Below are 24,851 nucleotides of genomic sequence, written 5' to 3'. Positions count from 1 at the left end.
GAATTAACCATGATGACCTTCAGAGAGTAACGATGCTGCTTTCTTTCCATCTTTAAGTCTCAACCAAGTTCAAAGGGGATTCTAGAAAATGTAGTACCAGCGTAACAAAATAAACATGTTACAAATACCCACGGTCATAATCACATTTCTGTGGTCAGTAGAGGCCCTGCAACTTCTTAATGTAATGGAAATCATTTCATGTGATTCGATGTTATAAGGTTCTGTAATAAAATCATTACAAATACTTACAAGATAGCCTGCCCACCCATCTTCACCTCTTTCTTCCTTCTGTTGACGACAGTTTTGCCGAAGTTCGAGGTCCAAGTGAAAATGCCCAAGACTATCGGTTTTCTAGATGAAGAATTTACGGTATCTGCCTGTGGCCTGTGAGTTACATTTTTTCATCCATTTTGATCTCCCTACTCTATGTTCATTGCAATTAATCGTTACCGGGCTTCAAAGTATTTTAATTAGAGAATGACTTTCTCTCCAACATGCCTGAGCTCCAGCTAGAGAGCAGGGGTGGCAGCAAAGGACACTCTTACTACTACAAACAAAAGCATTTACTGAACACCTAAAATGTGTCAGAAAATGTTTTAAGTGCCTTGTAAGATGGGGATAGTTATCCTTAGTTTGCAAATGAGGAAACTATAACACATGGGGGCTAGAAAACTTGTTCAAGTAAATAGGAAGACTAGAATTTAACTCTAGCAGTCTGGCTCCAGACCCTCAACTCGTTACCCTATAATTGTCTCTACAATTAAAAAAGAAAATCTAGTTTCATGAAACATTGTACATGCTAAACACTGTGCCAAACTGAAGACAGGACATCCAGCTCAAGCTCATGCTCATGTTCATAGCTTCTGTATTATTCTGTATCCTATGATCCCTATTTTTTTTATTGCTCCCAATTTCATAAACTATGGAAAATTAGGGGGGGAAAATGAAGCAGACCTTCTTAAATAGATATATAGATATATAATGTAGAATTTAAAAGACGTGTCATAGTTATTTCCCTGATTGCTTTTTAGTTCAGTAGAATATTCTCCATACACACTGAGGACACCTTACCTCTTGCTTTTGAAAACAGTGTGAGGATCATAATTTCATCTTTCTTACCAGTTTTGATGCTTGAGAATTTTCCCTCAGAAGGGAGAGCCCTTTGAGTGACACTTAAAGATAACATTCAGCAAAGTGAGATACAGTAAATGGCTTATTGCTTTATCAGCCCTCCTAGAAATTAGAGGGGAGAAACTTTAGAAAGGGGAAGATTAGGGTCATCAAAGCCAAAACTCATCTACCTCACAGTTTGGACCAAAGCAATTGGTCTAAACTTAGGTGAACATCAGAATCTATGGAGGTGATTGGTTAAAATGTAGATTCCTTGACCCCCCACATCTAAAGATTCCAATCATAAATCTGAGAAAGGATTCAGGATTCCAAATCTCAATACAAACATCAGGCAATTTCAATGTAGGTGGTCCATTAAGCATACTCTGAGAAACAATGGACTAAGTTTGGCTTCCTATCATGTCTTACTTCACTCAGCCTACTATGACAAAATACCACAGAATGGGTAGTTTATAAAAAACAGAAATTTATTAGTCTTAGTTCTAGAGGCTGAGAAATCCAAGATCAAGGTGCCAGCATGGTCACGTTCTGGTGAAGATTCTCTCTGGTTCATAGCTGGTGCCCTCTTGGCATGTCTTCATACGGCAGAAGGAACAAAGGATCTCTCTGGAGCCTCTTATAAAGACACCAATCACATTCATGAAGGCTCAACCCTCACTATCTACGCACCTCCCAAAGACCTCGTCCCCAACACTATCATCCTTAGGGTTTAGGATTTCCACATATACATTTGGGGGGGAAGCAAACATTCAGACCATACCACAGCATATCCTTCCATTAGATTTTGCAGAATTGGACTAAGTCATTATGCTACTCTTCATTTATAACAGATATGTTAAATGATATGTAACTAGTGTTTTTGAATATTCAAATTCCCATTTAAGTTCTCATTTATCCTCTTAAAATACATATGAATTAGGGAAGATTTAGAAATACCCTGTCTACATGTCCTTAAATTCTTCCCTGAAAAAACTTAGGTGTTGTCAAAGTTGGAATTATAATCTAGATCATCTGATGATGGGGAAAGAAGAAATAAGATAGTCTTATAGTAAAACCGCAACTGAAAGGGAGGAAAGATCTGAGAAATACTACATTGTTAATTTTCCCTTTAGAGGTGTTTCAAAGAAGATGCAGTAAGTATTTTCTCTTTGAGTTGTAGTTGTAGGTCCACTTAGATAATTAAGAAGACCTAGTTTCAGAATAAGTGCTTCTCGAGTACAAATGGTATGGAAGGAAATATAATTGGTATATGAACAAGATGGATATATGAATGGATCAAATCATGTGAAAAAATATAGGAGTTGTTTATATCAAATATCCTTTTGTATAACTGCTCCACTGTTATAGATACACATATGGAAAGCCTGTCTCTGGTCTGGTGAAAATTAATGTATGCAGAAAATACTCACGATACCATTCGACCTGCCATGGAAGACTTTCACAAAGTATCTGTGAAGAATTCAGTCAACAGGTATGTGATAAATGAAACAAGATGGGATCAGGAGGCAGACAAACCATAAGAAACTCTTAATCTCACAAAACAAACTGAGGGTTGCCAGGGGAGGGGGGCAGGGAGAGGGTGGTGGGGTTATGGACATTGAGGAAGGTATGTGCAATGAAGTGTGTAAACCTGGCAATTCACAGACGTATTCCCTTGGGGTTAATAATACATTATATGTTAATAAAAAATTTAAAAATTATATTAAAAAAAAAAAGAATTCAGTCAACAGTTATGTGGAAACCATTCTCCCCAGACATTAACACCAGATCTTATTTTCTCATGGATTATAATGCAATAAAGAATATCATACAAAAGAATATAATATTGTAAGGTGAAAACAGTACAACAGAAAGTAGTATGGAGTAAGGGAAACATTGTAAGATCGCTTGGTAATGTTTGGAGCCCACTGGAAAGTTGGGTTCATGAATTTATAGTGGTATTTATTTGGCCAGTTTTGTAACTTTCTTCTGAGAGCAATCAGCATGCCAGGTATAAAGACATAAAATAATATGGAAGTATCCAAAGCTGGCCTTCACTTATCAAACAGGTAATAGAAAAAGAATGACAGATGTTAAGAATTTGGTTAGTGGGAGGGGGTGGCTGACTGGCTCAGCTGGTAGAGCCTACGACTCTTGAATGCAGGTTCATGATTTCCAGGTCCCTGTTGGGTGAAGAGCTTACTTTAAAAAAAAAAAAAATTTTTTTTTTTTTTGGTTAGTTCAAGAATCAAATGACTTGCTATGGAATCTAAACTTCATATGGAAGAAGAAAAAAATAACATAAAAGCCCAGGGAGTGGCAGTGAGTGACACTGTAAGGGTATGGAAACGAAAGTTACCAAAGCTTCAGAGAGGGTTGCCTGGGTGGCTCAGTCAGTTAAGCACCCAACTCCTGGTTTCAGCTTGGGTCATGATCTTGGGGTGGTGAAATAGAGCCCCACTTTGGGCACCATACTGGGTGTGGAGCCTGCATAAGATTCTCTCTACCCCTCTCCTTCTGCCTCTTCCCCTACCCTCTCCACCCCTCCTCCCAGACTCATGGGTATGTGCACTCTTTCTCTTAAAAAAACAAATGAACAAACAAAAAACCTGCAGAGAGCAAATTAATGAAAGGCAAGGGTGACGAATATGATGATTAATGTCAAAAAAATCAATAAGAAAGATAAACATGAGAGAAATAAGGTTGCCAAAACTCTAATATATCAAGGATACAGGAATTAGTTTTTATTTTCAAGTGAATAAATTAAAAAATGATTAAGTAAATATAAGTACATTAAATATGCTTAAGCTTTATTATGCAATGCATATTTTCATGTAAATAAGTAAAAAAAATGAAAACAAATCTTTCTTAACATGTGGTTCCCAATGTTTAGTTTGGAAATCTAATGACTATAATGATTCATCTATTCAAAGAATATATATGTTTTTATTAATGTCTTAGGCATAGAGAAATACAGTTAAGAAAATGTAATCCTTAGTTCATGTGTAGCTGAAGGTGATCGAAGAGGAGGTGTTGTATCTGAGCTGTGTTTAGAAGAGCAGTAACTGTTGGCCATGATAAGAATGGAAGAAAAAGAATGTTACCACGTGAGAAACTATGTATGCAGAGAGAGTACGATGGCACATTTGGAAACTAGTTAATTTAATTTGGCAGAAACGGGATAGACTTTCAGAAGAGAAGGAGGAAGGGAAAGGTTGGCAATGAGTAACTCAACGGTTAACGAAGACATCTGATGTCATTTTTGGCTTGGGAAGAAATGTGATGCCATTTTTGGCTTGGGAAAGGATCAGCACCTAAAAGATGGTCAGAACTTTGTAAAATTTCCTTTGGCCAATGAAAAACTTTCACAGGTTGATAAATGACTTTTTTGACAGCAAACCAGAGGACCCAGAAACTCTCTTTCTTTCTCTTCAGGCAGACAGTGAAGGCTGTTTCACACAACTCGTGAAGACTAAAGTATTCCAGCTGAGACAGAAGGGGTATGACATGAACATACAAGTGGAAGCCAAAGTCAAAGAAGACGGAACAGGTTCACGTTATTTCGAAATATTTATTAATTCATTAATTCACCAATATGTTAAGCACTTATCAAATGTCCATTTCTGGGGACTATAAAATAATACAGTCCTTCCTGTCAAGGATCTAGAAATCTAAAAAGAAATTATGTATATGTATGTATATGTATATATGTATATATGTTTGCATGTATATATTTATAATCATAACAAAATTTACATGAGCAATGTAAAAACTAAAGTCCAAATGAGTATGAAGAGAGAGAATTAATTCTTCTATAGAGATAGAGAAAGTTTATAAAGTACCACATGAGGTGATTTATATAGAATGGATAAAATTTTGAAAGCTCGTGATGGACAGAAAACACATGATTTACATAAAACAAATGTGTTTGGTCTCAGAAGAATCTAAAAATGTAAGTTGGAGCTAAGGTGTGTAAAAATGTAAATCATGTGCTACAAAGATTAGACTTTATTATGAAAAACCTTGGATATCAGCAGATAGATTTAAGGAGATGTTCTAAGTAAACTGATTTTTGAAAATATAATTCAAGCAGACATAAAGAGGACAGGCTAGAGGAAACAATTTTAAGAGGTTACAACGTGCTACATCAGATTACTATTCAAAATTGTTCCAAAGATTACGAATCTGGGGGCTGGGAAAAGGAATGCCATTAACTAAGATTAGGAGTAAATGAGAAAGAACTATTATGATGAGAATGTGTCAAGGATAATTAATTGTAATCTGGAATATCAAGATAGAAATTGACTCATTCTGGTTTAAAAATAATTTTAAAAGAAAACCAGAGCAAAATCAAGACCAGAAATGTAAATCTGGAACAATTCCCATTGTATCTATATCCTCCTATGAATAAGTGCATTTGTTCTGAAAGTGAACTCACTTAACATAGCTAAATAGGGGCTGGAGACAGACAAGGAGAGACCCAAGGACAGAAACAACTACATTTAGGACATAGTGTCAAATAAACCAGCCATAATAAAATTAGAAGTCATAGAGATGGGGAAAGCAAAAAAGCTATAGATGATGAAGCCAAAACACACATTACACTTCCCTGAATGAAAAGACACCAGGCGTTGGCTATACTGGAAGAGCCATACAGTGAAAAGAAGTGTCTTGCTGGGGAAGTAGTTTGTAATAGACATTTAAGTATATTTGAAGCCAATGTGAAAACTCATGTTGCATGCAAAAAGTCATGGGGAGAGGGAAGGGATCTGAGAGACAGAAACAAAAATGGAGCAAGCTCATGGAGGACATGGGAAGAACCTAAGAACAAAGATGGAACCAGAAAGATACTTGTGAAACCAGAGGAATTTGGGAATAAGGTATAACAACTTTTGTATGAAAGTGAAGCTAATGTCAAGTTGATTGTATTTTCTAGGTGTGAAAAATTCTGGAAAGGATAAAAAATAGAATAGGGATAGTACTTTGCCAGGATGAAGTGAGGCTGGGGTGGGTGTGGGAGGTGAGTCAAATCGAAAGAACAATTCAACTTCACTTATTTCTTTTTCAGAGTTGGAATTAACTGGGCATGGATCATGTGAAATCACAAATACTTTAACCAAACTGAAGTTTACAAAAGCAGATACACATTATAGGCATGGGCTCCCTTTTTTTGGGCAGGTAAAATAATTTCTCAAGGGAATCATAATTTCTATAATTTGGGGGATGTGGATTTTAAGAAAATGAATTTTTATACCATAAAAGTACAATTGATTATAAAAATATTTATTTAGAATGAGGAAAGAAATTACAGCAAATGACAAACTTAAAGGGCAAATACCATCACCTCCAGAAAAATAAAGCACACTTTTATTAGTTTACTTCCTAACACATCTCTAAAATACATTTTTCCTGTGTAGTTTGGCTGCATACTTTTTTGATTGCCTCTTTATAAACAATGATTTTGTGATGTAATTTTTTAAAGATATTTTTTGTCTAGATGACTTTTTATATTGATAGTTTTTAAAAGTTTTGTTTAGCTTCCTAAGCTCAATATTGGTAAATATTGATAAGTTTTCAGACTGATATCCATCTTAGTAAACTATCAGTTTTCTGGTTTCTAGCCATTTTAAATTTCCTTTTTTAGTAATTAATCCTTGAGTTGACAGTTGATAGGCAATTGACAGTTGATAAGCAATTGGCAGACAATAGGCAAAATCTCTTCGTTAGCTGTGACATTCCTAACTATTTCACAGTTGATGACATTATGAGTTTTCTATTTTCTTCTTCATTGCAGCATTTTGTATCAAATTGGCAAGAAATTAATAAGTATATAGATATGTTGGGGCAGGGCCATTTTGGATCAAGAAAGAATGTGAGGAAACTGAGGACTTAAAGATGAATATGACTTGGCCAGAAATTTAAGAAAGAGGGGAGAATAGCCAGGGCCCTAGGTGTTAAACAGCTTCTAAAGAGCAGAGAACTAAGAGTGAGACTGACTGAGGTAGAAGACAGAGCTAACTGGATTGGCTGGATAGCTATAGGTAAGCCAGAGCAGATCTTGAGGGCCTTTTAGGTGAAGTTCAGAATTTTGGACTGAGAAGTTATAGAAGAATTTAAGGAGAAGAACAAGATCAGTTTAACTCGGGCTGTAGAGAGAATGGTTTGAAGTAAGCCTGAAGCAGCAAGAGGGTGAACTGTGTAAGATTAAATAAAAAGCTATTGGGAATCAAGTAGGGAAAAAATATTGCGTTTTGTCAGCTGAGAAAAGAGGTAGAGCTAAAATAAAAACAAAGCATTTATTTGGGGCCTCAGACTTGCAATTCAGAAAACATGGATTTGGGCAGCAGTTCCAATAGTGGCCCCCTGTCCCCAAGAACAAATAACAAGGGTTTTTGAAGACAAAAGAGAATTCTTGTACATGTTATTCATAAGGAATTTTGATTGGCGTTGTTGGCAGAAAACTAATCTCAACTGAATATAATTGGTTGCTAAGGCTACCACCAAATAAAAGCTTCTGCAGCAGGTTGCAGGTGTTTCTGTGAGTTTTGGCCCAGTTCAAAAGTTCATGGGTCCTCCGGTGAGGATGTCATAAGGCCCATCTCCTTAATGGCCTCCCAGCTCCATTGTAAACCTCTTGATAAGTGATCTCATTTTATTTCACCTTAAACAGGTTTAACTGGTATAGAAATAAATGAAATGTGTTTAACAGAGTAAGAGATAGCACTTGGCTATGGTTAGAATTTGTCAGTGAAAGAGAGGAAACAATTTTTTGAAAGGCCCTTGATATTGCCGCCATAATCTATGGGATGGATAAAATCACCATATACTGAGACAGAACACTGGGGATGAAGAAAATAGGGAAGGGTGATATCATGAGTCCATTTTTTGGATATTCTCAATTGTTTTGTGCTCAAAGAATACCTATATAAGAATGTCAAAAAGAAAGCCTTCGGCTCGGGTCGTGGTCTCGGGGTCCTGGGATCGAGCCCCGCGTCGGGCTCTCTGCTCGGCGGGGAGCCTGCTTCCCCCTTCTCTCTCTCTGCCTACATGTGATCTCTGTCTGTCAAATAAATAAATAAAATCTTTAAAAAAAAAAAAAAAAAAGAAAGTAGTTTAGAGCCCTGAAAATAAATCTTATTTTCAGATTGATTCTAAGATCTTCAGTAAATGACAGCAGCCACGGGGTCAAGAGGTGAACGCAACTGAAAGGGTAAGATGTCATTGCTATGTAACACCAGCTATCATTTCCACACTTCTAGGCTCTTCTTGTTGATGAGAAGGATCAACCAATCCCCAATAAAACTGTAAGCGTCAATGTGGATGTAACTGCGTACCATTCCAGCCTTACCACAGATGAGCACGGTCTGGTGAACATTTCCATTGATACCACTAACTTCACATCTTCTCTTTTTACAGTTAGGGTAAGTGGGAAGGGGCATCCAGGACTACAGACAGATTGCTGAGGTCACATAATTTAAGGATATATGGGAAGCATGTAAATTCTAGGGAGAAAAGAAATAGCAATAAAGAGTAAAATAGAAATTAAGCAATTCAGAGACCTAAATTTTAAGAAAACATTACTTGCCCCAAAATTTTGGCTTTAGATAGACTCCATTTACAGCATGGTCTAGTTTCAGAAAATACATATTAGATCATCTTGATATTCCCTTGTAAAATTCAATATTTTTACAATTTTATTACAGATTAGATTTTGTTTAGTTTTTTTGGTGTACCGCCATTTTTTGTTTTCTGTAAAAAAATTAAATATCTTTATGCAGTTTATAGGCATAAGGGTATTAAGGAAAATAATTGATCCTGACTGTGAGTGAATATGATCTACCAAAATGGTATAGAACAACCTTAAATAAACTTAAGGAAAAGTCACTCACAGATTATGCTTTATTTGGGAAAGCAGATTATGATGGAACCAAATAAGCATGGTTCATGTAAAATCTTCAGTAAACAACTCTTCAGAGTGATGAATGTATACATAATGTACACTAACAAATAGCCTTTTTAAGACCTTTATTCTTTCCACTAGGTCACTTACAAACAAAATAACCACTGTTTTGATAACTGGTGGCTTGAGGAAGTTCATATGGAAGCACAGCACACTGTAAAGCATATTTTCTCCCCGAGCAAGAGTTTTGTTCACCTTGAACTTTTCACTGGTACCATGACCTGTGGACAAATCCAGGACATCCGGGCACACTACATCCTGAATGGACAGATTCTGAAGGATGAAAAAGAATTAACCTTCTATTATTTGGTAAGCATAGAAACCACTATAGCTCTTTCTAAATGTGTAAACCCCAAAATGATTGAACTCCTATCTAAGTAATGCTTCTGTAAGAGCAGAGTAAACCCTTTTTTTCTTGAAGAAAAGTTGCTTCCTAATAAAATTGTTAATGCTTTAATTTCTTATTTATGCTCTGGTCTCTACAGAAACATTTAGTTTTTATGAGTTCCAATGGAAAATTATTGAATGAGAGGAAAAATCAGGAACTTAATCAACAGGAAATAAAAATTATAACCTTGGGACACCTGGTTGGATTAGTTGGTGGTTAAGCACCCAAGTTGCAATTGGTCGCAGCTCAGGTCTTGATCTCAGGGTTGCAAGTTCAAGCCTCATGCTGGGCTTGCATTGCACAAGGAGCCTACTTTTTTTTTTTTTTTTTCAGTGTTCCAAGATTCATTATTTATGCACCACACCCAGTTTTTTAGGAACCTACTTTAAAAAAATATTCTTCTGTAAAATACTCAGTTTTGACAATAATTGGAGACGTGAATAAAAAAACAATAAAGTAATTTATACATATAAATACAATTTATAACATATACAATTTATACATATAAAGCTTCTAAATAGTCTACAAAGTTCATGACTACTGCAACTGCAGGGGAAAAGGACATTGACAGGATTATTATAAATTGGTATGACGCTTTTGAGAGCAATAAGCCTATTTGTGTCCCAAGACTAAAAATAAGATCTAAAATTGGTAGTTATTCAGGTAAGTCATTTTAAGAAGAAAAATTTATGTGTAGGAAATTCTATATGGGACCATTAACTATAACTATGAAAAAGTAAGACAATATTGGCAATAAGAATCTTAGTTTTATTTCTTCCTAGTTCAGTGACCTGGGCAATTTATATAATCCTTATTTGTACAGACAAATGTCAGTCATCTTCCCTGAATACTAAGGATGGGATTTAAATCTACTTCATGGGAATATTGTGCACACTAAATAAAATCTGAAAACCAAATTATTTTGTTCAATGCCTGGCACATAGAGAGTATCATACATTTAGTTTTTTAACGATATAGAATACCGACATATATTTTATATCTGCCTCTACTGTTTATTGCTTTGTGTATGTCTAAAATATTTGTTGAAAGAACATGTAAACTTGAAGTATTGATATTCAAGATAAATAGCAAACATTAAGTAAAATAATAAAACATTGCAAAACTTATATACCCGTTATTTATGGTGTATAACTATACATATAGAAAAATACTGAAAGAGAACGTGAGTGTTTGAAACTTCAGGGTTGGAGTAGTGAGATAATTTACTTATATCTTTTAAATACGCTTACGTAAGTTTAATATGTGTGTGCTCTTTAGAATGATAGTGGATATATTTCTTTCTTCAGATCAAAGCAAGAGGAAGAATCTCTCAATCAGGAACCCATGTGTTGTCCATTGAACAAGGAGACAGTAAGTACTTCCAGGGTTTCCAGGTTTTTTTTTTCCTCTCATATACTCAATCCCAAACATTACAGCAAGATGGAGTTATTTTTACATCTTATATTTTACATGTACATTTTATAAAGATGATGGTCACCAACCTTCTTCCATCAACCAAAGATGAGGAAGCTAATATAAAAAGATAGCATACTAGATTTGTTTTAGTCCATTTAGTATTCTTTCTTCATTTTATAGCATTTCTATATTTTAAATTTTCTTCCTAAAGTAAAATATATTCATTTTATTATTAAATGTTTTAAAACACATAAAATAATTTGAAAGTGCAGAAAATCACCAAAGAAAAATCTTAGTATGTAGTTCTTTGCATTCATTTCCTATTGTTGCTATATTAGATTGCCACCCACTTGTGGCTTAAAACCACACAAATTTATCAGCTTATGTCTTCAGTCAGACGTCTCCCTAGGCTAATATTAGGCTGTCGGTAGTACTGCATGCCTTCTGGAGCTCTAAGGAATTAAATATCTGGTTCCTTGCCTAAGGACCTCCTGCTTTCCTCGGTTTCTGTCTTCAATGCCAGAACTACATCATCTTCAAACTCTCTCTTTCTTTTCTGCCCCCTCTTTAAAGGTCTGTGTGATGACATTGGGCTCACTTGGATAACCCAGGATAATCTTCGCATCTCAAGGTCCTTAAGTTATTCACGTTTGCCAAGTCCCTTTTGCTAATAACATGAAACATAGATGTTTTTGAGATTATGCTGTCTTTTGAAGACTTTAGTCTACATATTCAAACTGCACTCTGGCCCCAAAGAGTCACACCCATCCCATATACAAAATCCATTCACCCCATTCCAACAACCCTAAAAGACTCAATCTTTGATAGCATTCACTCAAGTCCAAAAATCTCATGTAAGTTTCATCAGCTCAAAAGGCCCAAATATCATCATCTCAATTAGATACTGGTGGGGCCTTGGGTATAATCTTCCTAGGATGACAAAGAAATTTTTTGAAAGGGGCTGGAAAAATAACATTAGGTTTCAAGATACTGCTTTTTCTGCATCTTACCAGTATCTGCACGGTATTTTCATTTATGCTTGGTTCAAAACCTTTTCTGGAGTGTCAGGGTGGCTCAGTGGTTTAAGCCTCTGCTTTCAGCTCGGGTCTTGATCTCACGGTCTTGGAACGGAGGCCCATATCGGGCTCTCTGCCTGCCTCTCTGCTTACTTGTGATCTCTCTCTCTCTCTCTCTCTCTCTCTCTCTGTGTCAAATAAATAAAACCTTTAAAAAAATTTTTTTTTCAAATTTCCCTTTGAATATCTACTTTGGACTACGGGGGATTCATAAAATAAATATGTTATTTAGTTTCTAAATATTGAGATTTTTTTCAGAATTTTTCTTATTGATTTCTAATTTAATGCCATTATGACCATTTATTTTAAATTTACTGAGACATGGGGAGCCTGGGTTGCTCAGTCAGTTAAGTTTCTGATGCTTGATTTCAGCTCAAATCATGATCTCGTGGTCATGAGATCAAACCTCAAGTCAGCTCCGTGTTCAGTGCGAAGTCTGCTTGAGATTCTCTTCCCCAATTCCCCTGTTCAGGCATGCTCTAAACAAACAAACAAATAAACAAATAAATACCATCTTTTAAAAGTTAAAAAAAATAAATTTACTGAGACACATTTTATGGCTCCACATATGATCTCCCTTGGTAAATGTTAGCATTTCTATTCTTTTGCTCATAAGAGGAGTGTTTTCTAAATGTCATTTAAGTTAAGTTGGTTCACAGCATTTCTATATCTTAGATCATACTTTCCTTCTGGATTTTCTTGAATCATCTACATCTCTAGATGAAAGAAGAATTAACTTTTCAAAAAGGGCCTGTTACAAAAAGATGAGTACATTTGGTCTATTTATTTGTTATATGTCCCCAGTCTAAATCTCATAAATAGCTTCCCTTTTTTCTATTCATTTGAATAATGACAAGGTATCATTTTACTAAAACAAAATAAAAATAAAATAAAATAATTTTTTTTGACAGAGCATATTTAGAGAGATTAAACAGCTCATTTAGCCAAAATGGGTCAGAATATCCAGGAAAAATGAAGAAGACATGTTACAAAGATTAAAAAGTGTTTTGTCTTTTGTCTTTGAAACCCCATTTTTTCTATTAGTCCTTGGCACACACTGGGTACACACTAAATATTTTTAAACTAATTCGTTAATGAAGGATAGAATATCTCTTTTTTTATAATTTGTGATAGCTAAACTTTATTTGAGGTTTATATATTTGAACTATCCTGGATGAAAACTGAATTTGAAAATAATATATTTTCCTGCTTTCATACAGCTCAATATTAAGACTTTTGGATAAGTACATTAATAAAACATGGCCCATGCCCTCAAGATGTTATGCTTGTTTTTTGTTCTTTGTATGGTTTTAGTATTATCATTTCAAATTATTTTATTGAAGTATAATTAACACAATGTTATATTAGTTTCAGGTGTACAATATATTGATTTGAAAATTCTATGCATTACTCAGTGTTTACCATGAAAAATATAGTCACCATCTATCACCATACAACGTTATTACAGTATTATTGACTGTATTCCCTAGCCGTTACTACTCAGCCAAATGAAAAAAGCATGAGATCATGCCATTTGCGACAACACGGGTGGACCTGGAGGGTATTACGCTAAATGACATAAGTCAGAAGTTTCAAATTTATTTTGACCCTGTGGTTTCTGCGTATTTTCACCACAAGCTGTCCTCAAATTTTCTATTGATAGAGGACAGCTACAATTTTTAAAGCATTTAATGCTACACAGAATTTAGGACATTTATGAGAAAATTAAGTGGATATGTCCTATAAGCACTATATATGCACACAGAAAGAAACCCCCAAGATAAATACAGGGACCTCTATGATAAAAATCAGAGACACAGCTGGTTTTGTATGGGATTATTTGTACTTGAATCTCTACAGTATTGAGAACGGCCTGAAGGTAGACCCTGGGCTGCATTCTTTGAATTATCCTCATGTCTATGACAGGAATTGTGTTGATTTGGATCATAAATAGAGATAATTAAAGATGTCTAGACGTTCTTCTCTCTTGACTTCTTTCTTAAGAGATTTTTTTTTAACTTTAAAACAAACATGTGCATTAAATGTTTTTCTCTACTTAAGCAAAGGAAATGAACAATTTATCTTACATCCTTAAGGAAAACTGTCATTGGTTTAGCATGTCAGTGTACATGCACCATGATGCACATGCACGTCTTCTCTTACTTTAGTGTGCTCCAAATGTAAGTAAGTTAAATAATTAGAGAGCCTCCTCTTCCTAAAGTTGAGAACTCTTCCCTTTTCCTAATCAATTACCTTGGAATTTTCTTTATTCTCCAGTGAAAGGAATATTTTCCTTCTCCTTTCGAGTGGACTCAGACATCGCTCCTGCCGCCCAGTTGCTGCTTTATGCCATTTTACCCAATGGAGAAATTATTGCCGATACTGAGAAACTCGAGATTGAAAACTGTTTTGCCAATAAGGTGGGTCTTTTCTGCAAGCAGTTCTTTTATTCGTCTCCCCTTTTGAAGTATGGAAAAGAAGGAAATTGTGTCTGTTTTTAAAAACTGCTGCATAGAGTTCCTAAAACATCCTCTGATGGCCTTCAAAGACCCACAGTGATGTCATACCCTGCCTGAGAGGGCTAGTGAAGACATCCAAAGCAGGTGGTCATAAACACGATGTTGTAAAAACTTCTTGTTTTATCTTGAAATTCATGTGGAATCCAAAGTCTGTTCTGTTATAAAGCTTAATTTTGCAGTGTTTTGTGCCCTAAATTTTCAATTAAAAATGATGCTTCCCAAGGATGTGTCATTTTACCCCACCATACCCCCCAATACATGTCCATGTACTATCACAGAAACCAGTAACTCACTGTGAGTTAAATTCTGATAATACAGAACAGAGATGTATGTATGTGCCCCATGTTGAGAAAAATAGCCTGGGCTCTCTAATAAGGACCACAGCAGAAAAATCAAACATATTTTCAAATGGGATCTTGTATTTCCAAAGAATACATAGTTGCAATAAGAAGCCTACTGAAATATAAGTAAGATTTATCCCAAGAGAATTTCATACTGTAACTATAACATTAACAATCAGATGATATTCACTGACTTCACATATCTTTTTAAAAATACTCCTAGATGAACACCAGGATGGCTCAGTGGGTTAAGCCTCTGCCTTCAGCTCAGGTCATGGTCTCAGGGTCCTGGGACCAAGGCCCACATCAGGCTCTCTGCTCAGCAGGGAGCCTGCTTCCCTGTCTCTCTCTGCCTGCCTCTCTCCCTATTTATGATTTCTCTCTCTATCAAATAAATAAATAAATCCTTTTTTTAAAAAAAAGCTAAGAAATATATATACCTAGAAAGACTCTTTAACATGAGTTTTTGGAGATTGAAGCTATGCATTTATAGCAAGTGAACATTTCTGCAAGGAAAACTGTATTAGAGTATCTTTTTTAAATATTTAATGATCATATAAATAATTATCCAAAAAATACGCAATGGATGTTGATTTAATTTTTAATTCCATCTTAGTAAAGAGTGCTATTAAATCTGGACAGGTGTCCAAGAGCATAGTTTCTGTTCTGTTTGAATGTTCTGTGAACCTGGGAGAGATTCCTATCTTGAACTTCCACACCCGTACTGCTAATCATGGGCAGTTTGTTAAAACCTTTTCCATTCAAAATTCATATCCCTCTTTCTTACTTTAAAAATAACAGATTTAGTATACATGTTAAATACAAGATAAGAGTTTGAATTGCCTGTCTGCCTTAACTGGATATAATTATTTATTAAAGATAACATTGATTAATATGAGTAAGTGAAGACTCTCAAAGTATGTCTTAAAATTCTCTTTTGTTCTCATATCAATAAAACATTTTACACTTTCTAGCATAGCCACTTCTTTATTAACAATATTTTCAGTTGATTATAATCCCCAATAACTCAAGTGTTCAATTGAAATGAGCCCTCACAACATTTTAATAAACTAAAATTTTCTAATAAAAACAAACATGCTTAAAACAGAATTTTTCATAAGCAGTGTTTTCATAATTTATTAAACTCTAGAGTTGAATATTGCTTCATTATTTTGAAGATTTATTTATGTATTTTGAGAGAGAAAGAGAGAGGCATGAGTGAAGGGAGGGTAGAGGGAGAGAATCTTCAAGCCAACTCCCTGCTGAGCACAGGGGCCACTCTCATGACCTGTGAAATCAGGATCTGAGCTGAAACCAAGTATCAGACGCTTAACCGACTGAGCCAACTAGGAGTCCCTAAAAATGAATATTCTTTCATTTTGAGGGTAAATCAATTAATATTTTTCATATAGGTCTCATGATACATGAATCCAACTGTTACATTAATTCACAGAACACACAGCAGGATTATCATAGTTAAATTCAGCAATCCAAGTCAAATATTATTTAACTAAACATACGGACATTTCATTCCAATCCAAATCAACTTGCAGATCAAGAACCTAGGAAGTTAACTGATGCTACTACAGTATCTAAATTCTAAATGATTTTATTTTATATTTTGAATATAAAATAAAGCTCAGATTCTACTCAAAATATGTTTACACAAACATCAGGAACTGGTAGATTCACTTATCAGTAAGTTTCTACTGGCCAAAGCAGAATCAAATCTCTGAAGAAATTTGGCACAATTTTTCGTTATTTTGTAGTTCTTGTTCTTTATTCATGGTTCTTTGAATCTTCTCAACCAGTTACCGCTCGGGATGTATATTAGATGTTCCGTTTTTTTAATGAACCAATAAATCCCCAATCCCAACGAGAAATACGGCACCCTTTTAGAATGTCATGACTAAAACGGCCACCGGGAGGAAACTTCAGGTGGCTGGTCTCAGAGGCAGAGCATGACTCTTCACACCGCCATGCAAACTACACACAGTCAACACAAAAGCACAGCACAGAGATAGGTCAACTACAGCAAGGTATGTAACTTCGTTAGCATGCGTGTTCTTATTCCCCTTCAGGTTTCTGTTTCAATGTGACCAAAACCAATTTACATTTCACCGGTTATAGAAGGAGCAGGAAACCTGAGTTAACTGGAACCACATCTCCAGTTTATTCCAGAGGTAGTTAACCGGTATTGCCAAGGTGTAAGTACCTCTTAAGCCTGGCCTAAAATGGATGAAGAGAAGCCAAGTGTAGAAAGAACTAGTCCTAGCCTGGAGTAGAAGAGAATATTTGAGGTTGCAATACTTAGAAAATTTGCTGCCATAATCATATCCTCTTTACAGGTGAATTTGAGCTTCTCCTCAGCCCGGAGCCTGCCAGCCTCACACAACAATCTGGAGGTCACGGCCAGTCCTCACTCGCTCTGTGCCCTCCGTGCGGTAGACAAGAGTGTTCTGCTGATGAAGCCTGAAGCTGAGCTCTCCCCTCAGTCGGTGAGTCCCCTTTCAGTCTCACATGTCAGAAAATGCACACATGAGAGGACCAGTTTGAGAAAATGGAAGTTGTGACTGAGAGGACATGCTCTTCTGAGTGTCAGACACAGTGTACTAAGCTTTGTATGAGATGAAATTAAACTCATTTCCACAGAAGACGTTGCACAGACTGCTTCACGTGTCTCACCTTGCTTCATTCTCTGTTATAATACATTCTCAGTGAGGGAGCAACATGGCTCCCCTCCACATTCCCTGCCTAGCGCAGTACCTCATGTATAAAAGATGCTCAACAGGGGCACCTGGGTAGCTCTGTGGGTTAGCTGCTACCTTTGTCTCGGGTCATGAGCTGAGGGTCCTGGGATCGAGTCCCACATCGGGCTTTCTGCTCAGCAGGAAACCTACTTCCCCCTCTCTCTCTGCCTGCCTCTCTGCCTACTTGTGATTTCTCTCTGTCAAATAAACAAACAAACAAACAAATAAATAAATAAATATCTTAAAAGATTTTCAACACATTGTCTGTGAGTGAATACATGAAGAATAATTCTTTAAGGTAGGTAATATTACCTTAATTTTAAGAATGAAGAAAACATAAGGAGGATAGATCAAGCCCCTACAGAAAGAGCAGGCCAAAAATATAACTGAAGGGTGGAATTGGAATCAAATTTCACATTCAATGCCACCTTTAATGCACCACATTTCAAGATAGTCTGTGAAATGCCCAATTCTAAGCTTTCCTTAAAATCCAGGCCCTCACTCACTGGTTTGAAGTATGGTCAAAAAAAGTTCTCATTCAAACTTGTCTTTTAGAGATGCCTCTTCTACCAAAGCACTTTCCAAAAGGCCCTGTAGTTTACTTTCATTGTCCCGTTATTCATTTAACAAATGTTCACTGAATCTTGACTAGACACTGGAGCGTGCTCTGGGAACAGGAGTTCTATTGGCGAATAATCAGATGTGATTCTTTGACCATCTTGGACTTACAGTCTTGTGAGGTATTAAAATAAACAAAGAAGCGACAGAAACATATAAACATGGAATAGTTCCAAATTTTCCTACATATAATGAAAAGAACAAGAAATGTTGACATAAAGAAAAAAGGAGTTGGAGATTTTTTGAAATAGTGATTAGGAGTGTCTTCTTAGATGGTTGGGGAATGTAGGGGTAGGGGCAGGCATGTCAAAGAATGAGAGCAGCAGGGCGCCTGGGTGGCTCAGTGGGTTAAAGCCTCTGCTTTCAGCTCAGGTCATGAGCCCAGGGTCCTGGGATGGAGCCCTGCATAGGGCTTCCTGCTCAGCAGGAGGCTTGCTTCTCTTCCTCTCTCTCTCTCTCTGCCTGCCTGTCTGCCTACTTGCGATCTCTGTCTGTCAAAGAAATAAATAAGAATGAGACCAGTGTCCCCGAAGGTCTTGGGGTCAGGCTAAGACCGGAGTGCTCCAAAAGGAAAAGGTAATGACCTAATATGTAGTGGAGAGGGAAAAGGATGGTAGAGGCCATAAGCAAAATGGAAAGTATGGAAAATTGTGACTAGCACAGAATTGGAGTTGACAGTAAATGCTATGGTAAATGTGAAGAGTTTGTTTGTTTTTAAGATTTTATTTATTTATTTAAGAGAGAGAGAGAGAGAGCACTCACAAGCAAGGGAGAAGAGGCAGAGGGAGAAGCAGACTCCCCACTGAGCAGGGAACCCAATGTGGGACTCGATCCCAGGGCCCCGGGATCATGACCTGAGCCCAGGGCAGATACTTAACCAACTGAGCCACCCAGGAGCCCCAAAGCTCAAGTGTTTTAAACAGCAGAGTGACCATTCGGATTCATCTGTTAAGGAGCTACTGTTTGCTGCTGAGAGGATGAGAGCAAGAATGAAAGGTAGAAATGGTTAGTAGATTATTGTGTAGCATAGATAAGAGACAAATGCAGCCAGATGAGGAAGTCTGCACGGAGGCCAGCATTTGCTTAATGGCTCAGGTGCCATGTGACAGAGCAGGTGACCCCACACTAGGCTTTGAGCAAAAACTGAACTGCAGTTGATTTCCAGTGTGCCTGTGCCCCTAGTTTTTCCTCAAGCTAAAGCTGGTCCTAACACAGTAGACTAAAACAAACAAACAAAACACTTGGTAAGAGTTAAAAACAACTTAATCATTTTATAAAGTGGAAAAAGGAACGAGGGGCGCCTGGGTGGCTCAGTGGGTTAAGCCTCAGCCTTTGGCTCAGGTCATGATCTCAGGGTCCTGGGATCGAGCCCCGCATTGGGCCCTCTGCTCAGCGGAGAGCCTGCTTCCCCCCTCCCCACCCCACACCCCACCTGCCTCTCCGCTTACTTGTGATCTCTGTTAAATAAATAAATAAAATCTTTTAAAAAAAAGGAATGAATCAAGAATTTACAGTGATTATTTCTGAGTGATGGGATTATGAGTGGCTTTTGTTGTCTCATCACACTTCTTTGTACTGTTCACATTTTCTGCTTCCTTTCTTTCATAAGATTTATTTACTTATCTACAAGAGAAAGAGGGCACATGCAAGTAAAGGAGGAGGACAGAGGGGGAGGGAGAATCTCAAGCAGACCCATGACCCTGAGATGATCATGACTGAGCCACCCAGGAGCCCACTGGTTTCCTTTTTTAAAGAGTACATTTGGGCTGGGACACAGAAAACTTGAGTTTCATTCTTACTCAACCAAAATGGGCTCTGAGTCTTGGATCAATTGATTTGATTTCTGTGTGTATTAATTTCTCTTGTACAACAGGAGGATTAGGATCCATAACTTTTATGATCTTCCCATGATTGTGTTCCTTTTAATCATGTTGGCATGGGAGTATTATAGAAACACCATGGTCTTTTAAATCCCAGATTGAACATTATCACACTCAAAATAGAATTAAGAAACAAAACAAGAGTTTTTCCCTTTGTTCTCTTGATTTTTCAGGTCTATAATTTGCTACCAGTAAAGAGTGGCCTTAGCCCTGGATATGGAAATCCCCTGAATGAAGAGAGCGAGCCGTGTATCAATGCAGAGGACATCATTCACGATGGAATCATGTACACACCAAGGCGGATGATGGATGATGATGACATTTACAGTATTTTTGAGGTAATTCATCTTCCCGAATATATAACCAAAACCGAGTTTTAAGTCTTTGTTAAAATGGAGAACAAGCGGACTTCTAAGCTCTAGAATCGAATCCTGTGTCCCATAAAACAAAGCAAAGATGAACAGAGAAATACTGAACTCTCAGAGGCATGGAGGACTTTATAGACGTGTAGATGTTCAATCACCAATTTATCTGGCTCTTTAAAGAACAAGAGGTATATCTTTAGGGCCCACAATCTTAACCAAGTTGATCCTAAAGCTATTTATTACTGTCCTATCCCCTCTCAGCCTCTGCCAGAGATTCTAGTAAGTGAGAATAACCTAATATTTTCCATCGTGCCTCTGACACCCTTGGGAAGGGGAGTGAGTACCTTATGGACAGCCATTTTAGCAGCCTTTGGCACAATAAATACATACTGAATGAATAAATGACTGAAAATGAAAAGTCTGATACTTTCATCATCTTCAGGGCAGCAGAATTTCAGGAAAAATTCTGGAAAGCAGCCTTTCAGGAAGAAAAGATTTACAAAACTTGGGTAATCAAGCTAGCTTTACGGGTCTGTTAGATAAAATGCTTGTCTTTGAGATTAACTGTAACGAGGCAGTGTTGTGCAAGGAGAGTATATCCAGCTTGTGAGATTAAATCTTTTCACCACCAAGAGGACTAACAACTCTCTTTAAACATTGAGGAAAACATGTCATTCTTCTGCAGCCAGGCAGACAGCAATTTGAAGTCTCCCTGTTCGGAGCCTTCAGAATCATCACTCCGTCGGTGGCAGGGATAGAAAGAGGACTTTTTAGGTCTACTAGCTGATTGTTTCATCTTTAAACACATATTTCTGACATCTTTCTCCCTATTCCTTGTGGCTGCCACCACAGATAGCAGATAGCTGTGCCTCCGTGTCCCACAATTTGCCAGTACTCTGAGCTAAGACAGCAAGTAGTATTTGCCTGTGACTAGCATTGAAGGGAAAGATGGTCGGGACCAGGTGGACTGTAGGAGTCAGGCTATCCTGTAGGTATCTGCCTACCTTATATTTGTTTGGGGGGGAGAAAAGAAAGAGAAGATAAACATCCAAACATAAAATATTTAGCTTCTTGTAAAAGAGGCATCAGCTTACAGCACACAAAATTCGGAAATAGGAATCAGAAGACATGAGTTCTGATCCCAACTTCTCTTTGCTAACTGGATGCACTCAACTTTACGTGACTCTGTTTTCCTATTTGTAAGATATCTCCGATCCGGAACGTGCGGAATTTTCCTGAGGATGAGCTCTGTGCATAATAATAACGTGTTTTATCACTAGTGTGATAGTGTAGGGAAGGAAAAATTCTTCCTCTACCCTCCTTCAGGGTCTTCCTGCTGAACTAAGAATTACATTTACATGCGACAGATTAACTGGAGATCTAAAAAACAAAACAAAACATAACAAAACAAAAACAGTTTCCTATGTGCTCATGAAGGTCCAATAATGAAACCGAGGCCTAAGGAAATGAAGAAGCCCCCGGTTCTTATACTTTTTAGGCAAAGACGCAATACATTTGTGAGAAATCGGCAGGATAAGGAAAACAGAGCTTTAGGATTCAAAGTGGAATTTGGCTTGAGGTCACAGATTAGAAAACAAAAAGATCAGGGCTTGTTTCTAAGACTTTCTTGGCTTTAAAGTTTCTGTCTCTGGTGATAAGGATTTTTTTCTCATTCTTAGTAAAGGGAGTGTAGCTCTCACGTGGGAGATGTGTTTCCTGCTGTGAGAGGGACAGAGAAGGACAGAGAAATGTCCTTGTACCAGTGTCTCCCAAATAACTTCAACTCAAAATAATCAAATGCCATGTGGGATATATCGGGGCACACTGCCCTTGGCCCCTACGGTCCAAATGTAAGACAACATTCCACTCTCAAGACTGGGTTCCCAGTACGCTTTCATAATTCATTTTTGTCCAGTCCGCAGGATTAAATATTTTTACCAACTCAAAAATCCGCAAGCCGCATTTTTGTCAGCTGCTTTCACTGTACCCAGGACCGCCTATGGCCTATGCTGGAGGTAACGGTGAGATTTACTTGCCTGCTATGATAATGGGTGGGGGAAATGATGTTTTTCTGCATATAAACATTGTGACTCTGGAGCAACTTCTTGGTAAGTTTTCTCCAGATAACATGCCTCCCCCCAAAAATGGGATTTTTTAGAGCAATTATTGTTTCTCTCTCTCTCTCTGAAATCAAAATTGAATGTCTTTTTGTCTCAGCCTTCAATAATCTTGCTATTTCAAATCCTTCTTATCCAGGGTGGTTTCAACACCTACATTGGTCAGGGTAAGACAGACTGTACTGCAGTAAAACAAACCTCCACATCTCAGTGACTAAGCATATGACAGTTTTATTTTCTGCTCACACAAAACTGCTTTTTGAGTCCAGTGGCTGTCCGGAGCAGCTCCTTACCAATCAGTGAGTCCGGGATACCCATTCTGGTTTCACCTATGCCTCTATCTCCAATGTGACATTTAAGGTCATTACCATGGGAAAGGAAATGGTTTCCACACTACCTTTTTTGGCCAGCTGTGGAAGTGGCATATATCACTTCTTCCCTGACAGCAACGGAGGCTGAAAATTGCAAAGGATCCTACGGATATTTATTGTCTGTGTCATATTCTTTCATAAAAATCAAAGAGGTTTTCATGTATTGGACAAAATAGAATAATCCAACTTTCAGCAGATATACTGTTAGGGTACGGAGTCGACCACCCCTCAATTAGACAGAGAACACTCTCAATAATGCAAGTCACACAGCGAGGTTTATTTCCAGCTAGCTGGGGTCCAAGTATCGGCCCGGCGCAGCAGGTTTCAACAAGGACCTCAAGCACTCAAAGCCAAGGGTTTATATAGCATTTTCAAGGCACTTCTTCATGGCTACATACATATCATGCACCCCACTTTGACAGTTTAACTTTGTTTAACCTTTTGCCACCCTGGCGTCAGAAGAAATTCAACTTTATTTACATTTCCTTCCACCTCAGGCTCCCTCAGTTTTATGGTGTGACCTTAGGCCTTGAGGAACTGAGCCACTTGTCTCCAGAAACTGGGCCATTGAAGAGATAGCCCTTTTTGTTGTAAATCACCAGAACATTTGCAAACCAAGGGAGATTCCTATCTTGCAGGATTGTGATCTCTGCAAGTTAACTATTTGTTTTTCTTTAACATTTGGTCCCTGTGGCACCACCACCTAACCACCGTAGTGGTGTATGATTAAGTTATTTTTCCAGGTTTTAGCTACTTTCTCTTATCTCAAGTTACATGCGCAGTGCGGGCTGGTTAGGGACACTCAGTAAAATGGCTTCCCCGCCTTCAGGATGGCCATTCTTATGCTAACCCACTCTTACAGTGCAAGGTGCCAGCTTTTGCTTTGCCAAGATGGCTGTACTTATGTCAGGGCTAGACTCGAGGTGGGTACAGCCTTGTTTTTCTTGGCCTTCACACCTGGAGCTGTTTTCTGGGACTTGTTTTTAAGTCCCCTGGGGGAGGGGAGCAGGGACAGTAAAATAGGTCCTTACAATACCACTTGTGGGTTTCAAGTATATCTGGAAATGAGGAAAAGTTGAAAAGATTCTAAGTATTCTTTTCGGTTGCTGTCAGGCCTAGGGAAATTTCTCACTGCATGTTTGGCTATCGACTAATCCTACTTCTTAATGAGAAATGTGCTGGTATACGGTGTTTCTTAAAAATAAACACATGGGGCACCTGGGTGTCTCAGTAGGTTAAGCCTCTGCTTTCTGTTCAGGTCATGATCTCTCAGGGTCCCGGGATCAAGCCCTGCAACTGGCTCTCTGCTCAGTGGGGAGCCGGCTTCCTCCTCTCTCTCTCTCTCTCTCTCTCTCTCTGCCTGCCTCTGCCTACATGTGATCTCTGTCAAATAAATAAAATCTTTAAAAAAATTTTTTTTAAAAACCACATACTTTAATACAGTAGAAATACTTTAATACAGTAGGAATTATTTACCTAAAAAGACAAAAAATAAAGTTCTAGTTGACAACAGGGAAATAACTAAGAATATTTCCTCAACAGAAAGAAAATTCTGTGTACAAAAAAAAAAAAAAAGAAAGAAAGAAAGAAAAGAAAAAGAAAATTCTGTGTACAGAAAAAAGAGCACTGTGCTAAGAACAAAGGGACATGTTCTCGTCATATTCCTACGTGGTAGGACATATGAAGCTTTGAAAATGATATTATTTTATAAATATGTAAAATATATATATATCACATTTCTGTTTATATATTTATACCTGTGATCTCTATCTTCTGATCTCTAGAGTATCACCTTTTTTTTAAAATCAAGCTAACTCCTACCTTAACAGATCTAATTTTTTTGTCCTAATCTTCATGGTGTTTCATTATATACATCTACTATTACTCAACAGAGCCCCAAAATAGACATCTTACTCCATTTTCCCTGCAGAGCATCCCTT

At 37.4% G+C, this 24,851-nt stretch overlaps 1 protein-coding gene across 3 annotated transcripts in view; it reads left to right on the top strand.

The window, feature by feature from the left end:
• The window catches only part of LOC116593233 (pregnancy zone protein-like), a 43,860-nt gene that overhangs the window by 5,733 nt on the left and 13,276 nt on the right, over positions 1-24,851 (top strand). For 2 of the 3 annotated variants that reach the window (XM_032347206.1, XM_032347205.1), the window contains exons 7-17: positions 302-386; positions 2,479-2,602; positions 4,546-4,660; positions 6,179-6,288; positions 8,370-8,531; positions 9,152-9,379; positions 10,766-10,829; positions 14,228-14,370; positions 17,159-17,308; positions 20,232-20,396; positions 22,339-22,444. In XM_032347206.1, the coding sequence (XP_032203097.1) occupies positions 302-386; positions 2,479-2,602; positions 4,546-4,660; positions 6,179-6,288; positions 8,370-8,531; positions 9,152-9,379; positions 10,766-10,829; positions 14,228-14,370; positions 17,159-17,308; positions 20,232-20,396; positions 22,339-22,444 (1,452 nt within the window). The remainder of the gene's footprint in view (positions 1-301; positions 387-2,478; positions 2,603-4,545; positions 4,661-6,178; positions 6,289-8,369; positions 8,532-9,151; positions 9,380-10,765; positions 10,830-14,227; positions 14,371-17,158; positions 17,309-20,231; positions 20,397-22,338; positions 22,445-24,851) is intronic. The other variant, XM_032347207.1, reaches the window with a different exon arrangement.

Source organism: Mustela erminea, chromosome 6 (genome assembly GCF_009829155.1).
Source record: "Mustela erminea isolate mMusErm1 chromosome 6, mMusErm1.Pri, whole genome shotgun sequence".
Classification (NCBI taxonomy): Eukaryota; Metazoa; Chordata; class Mammalia; order Carnivora; family Mustelidae; genus Mustela; species Mustela erminea.
The sequence above is the reverse complement of the archived record's forward strand: the minus strand, read 5'-3'. Positions and strand labels throughout refer to the sequence as shown.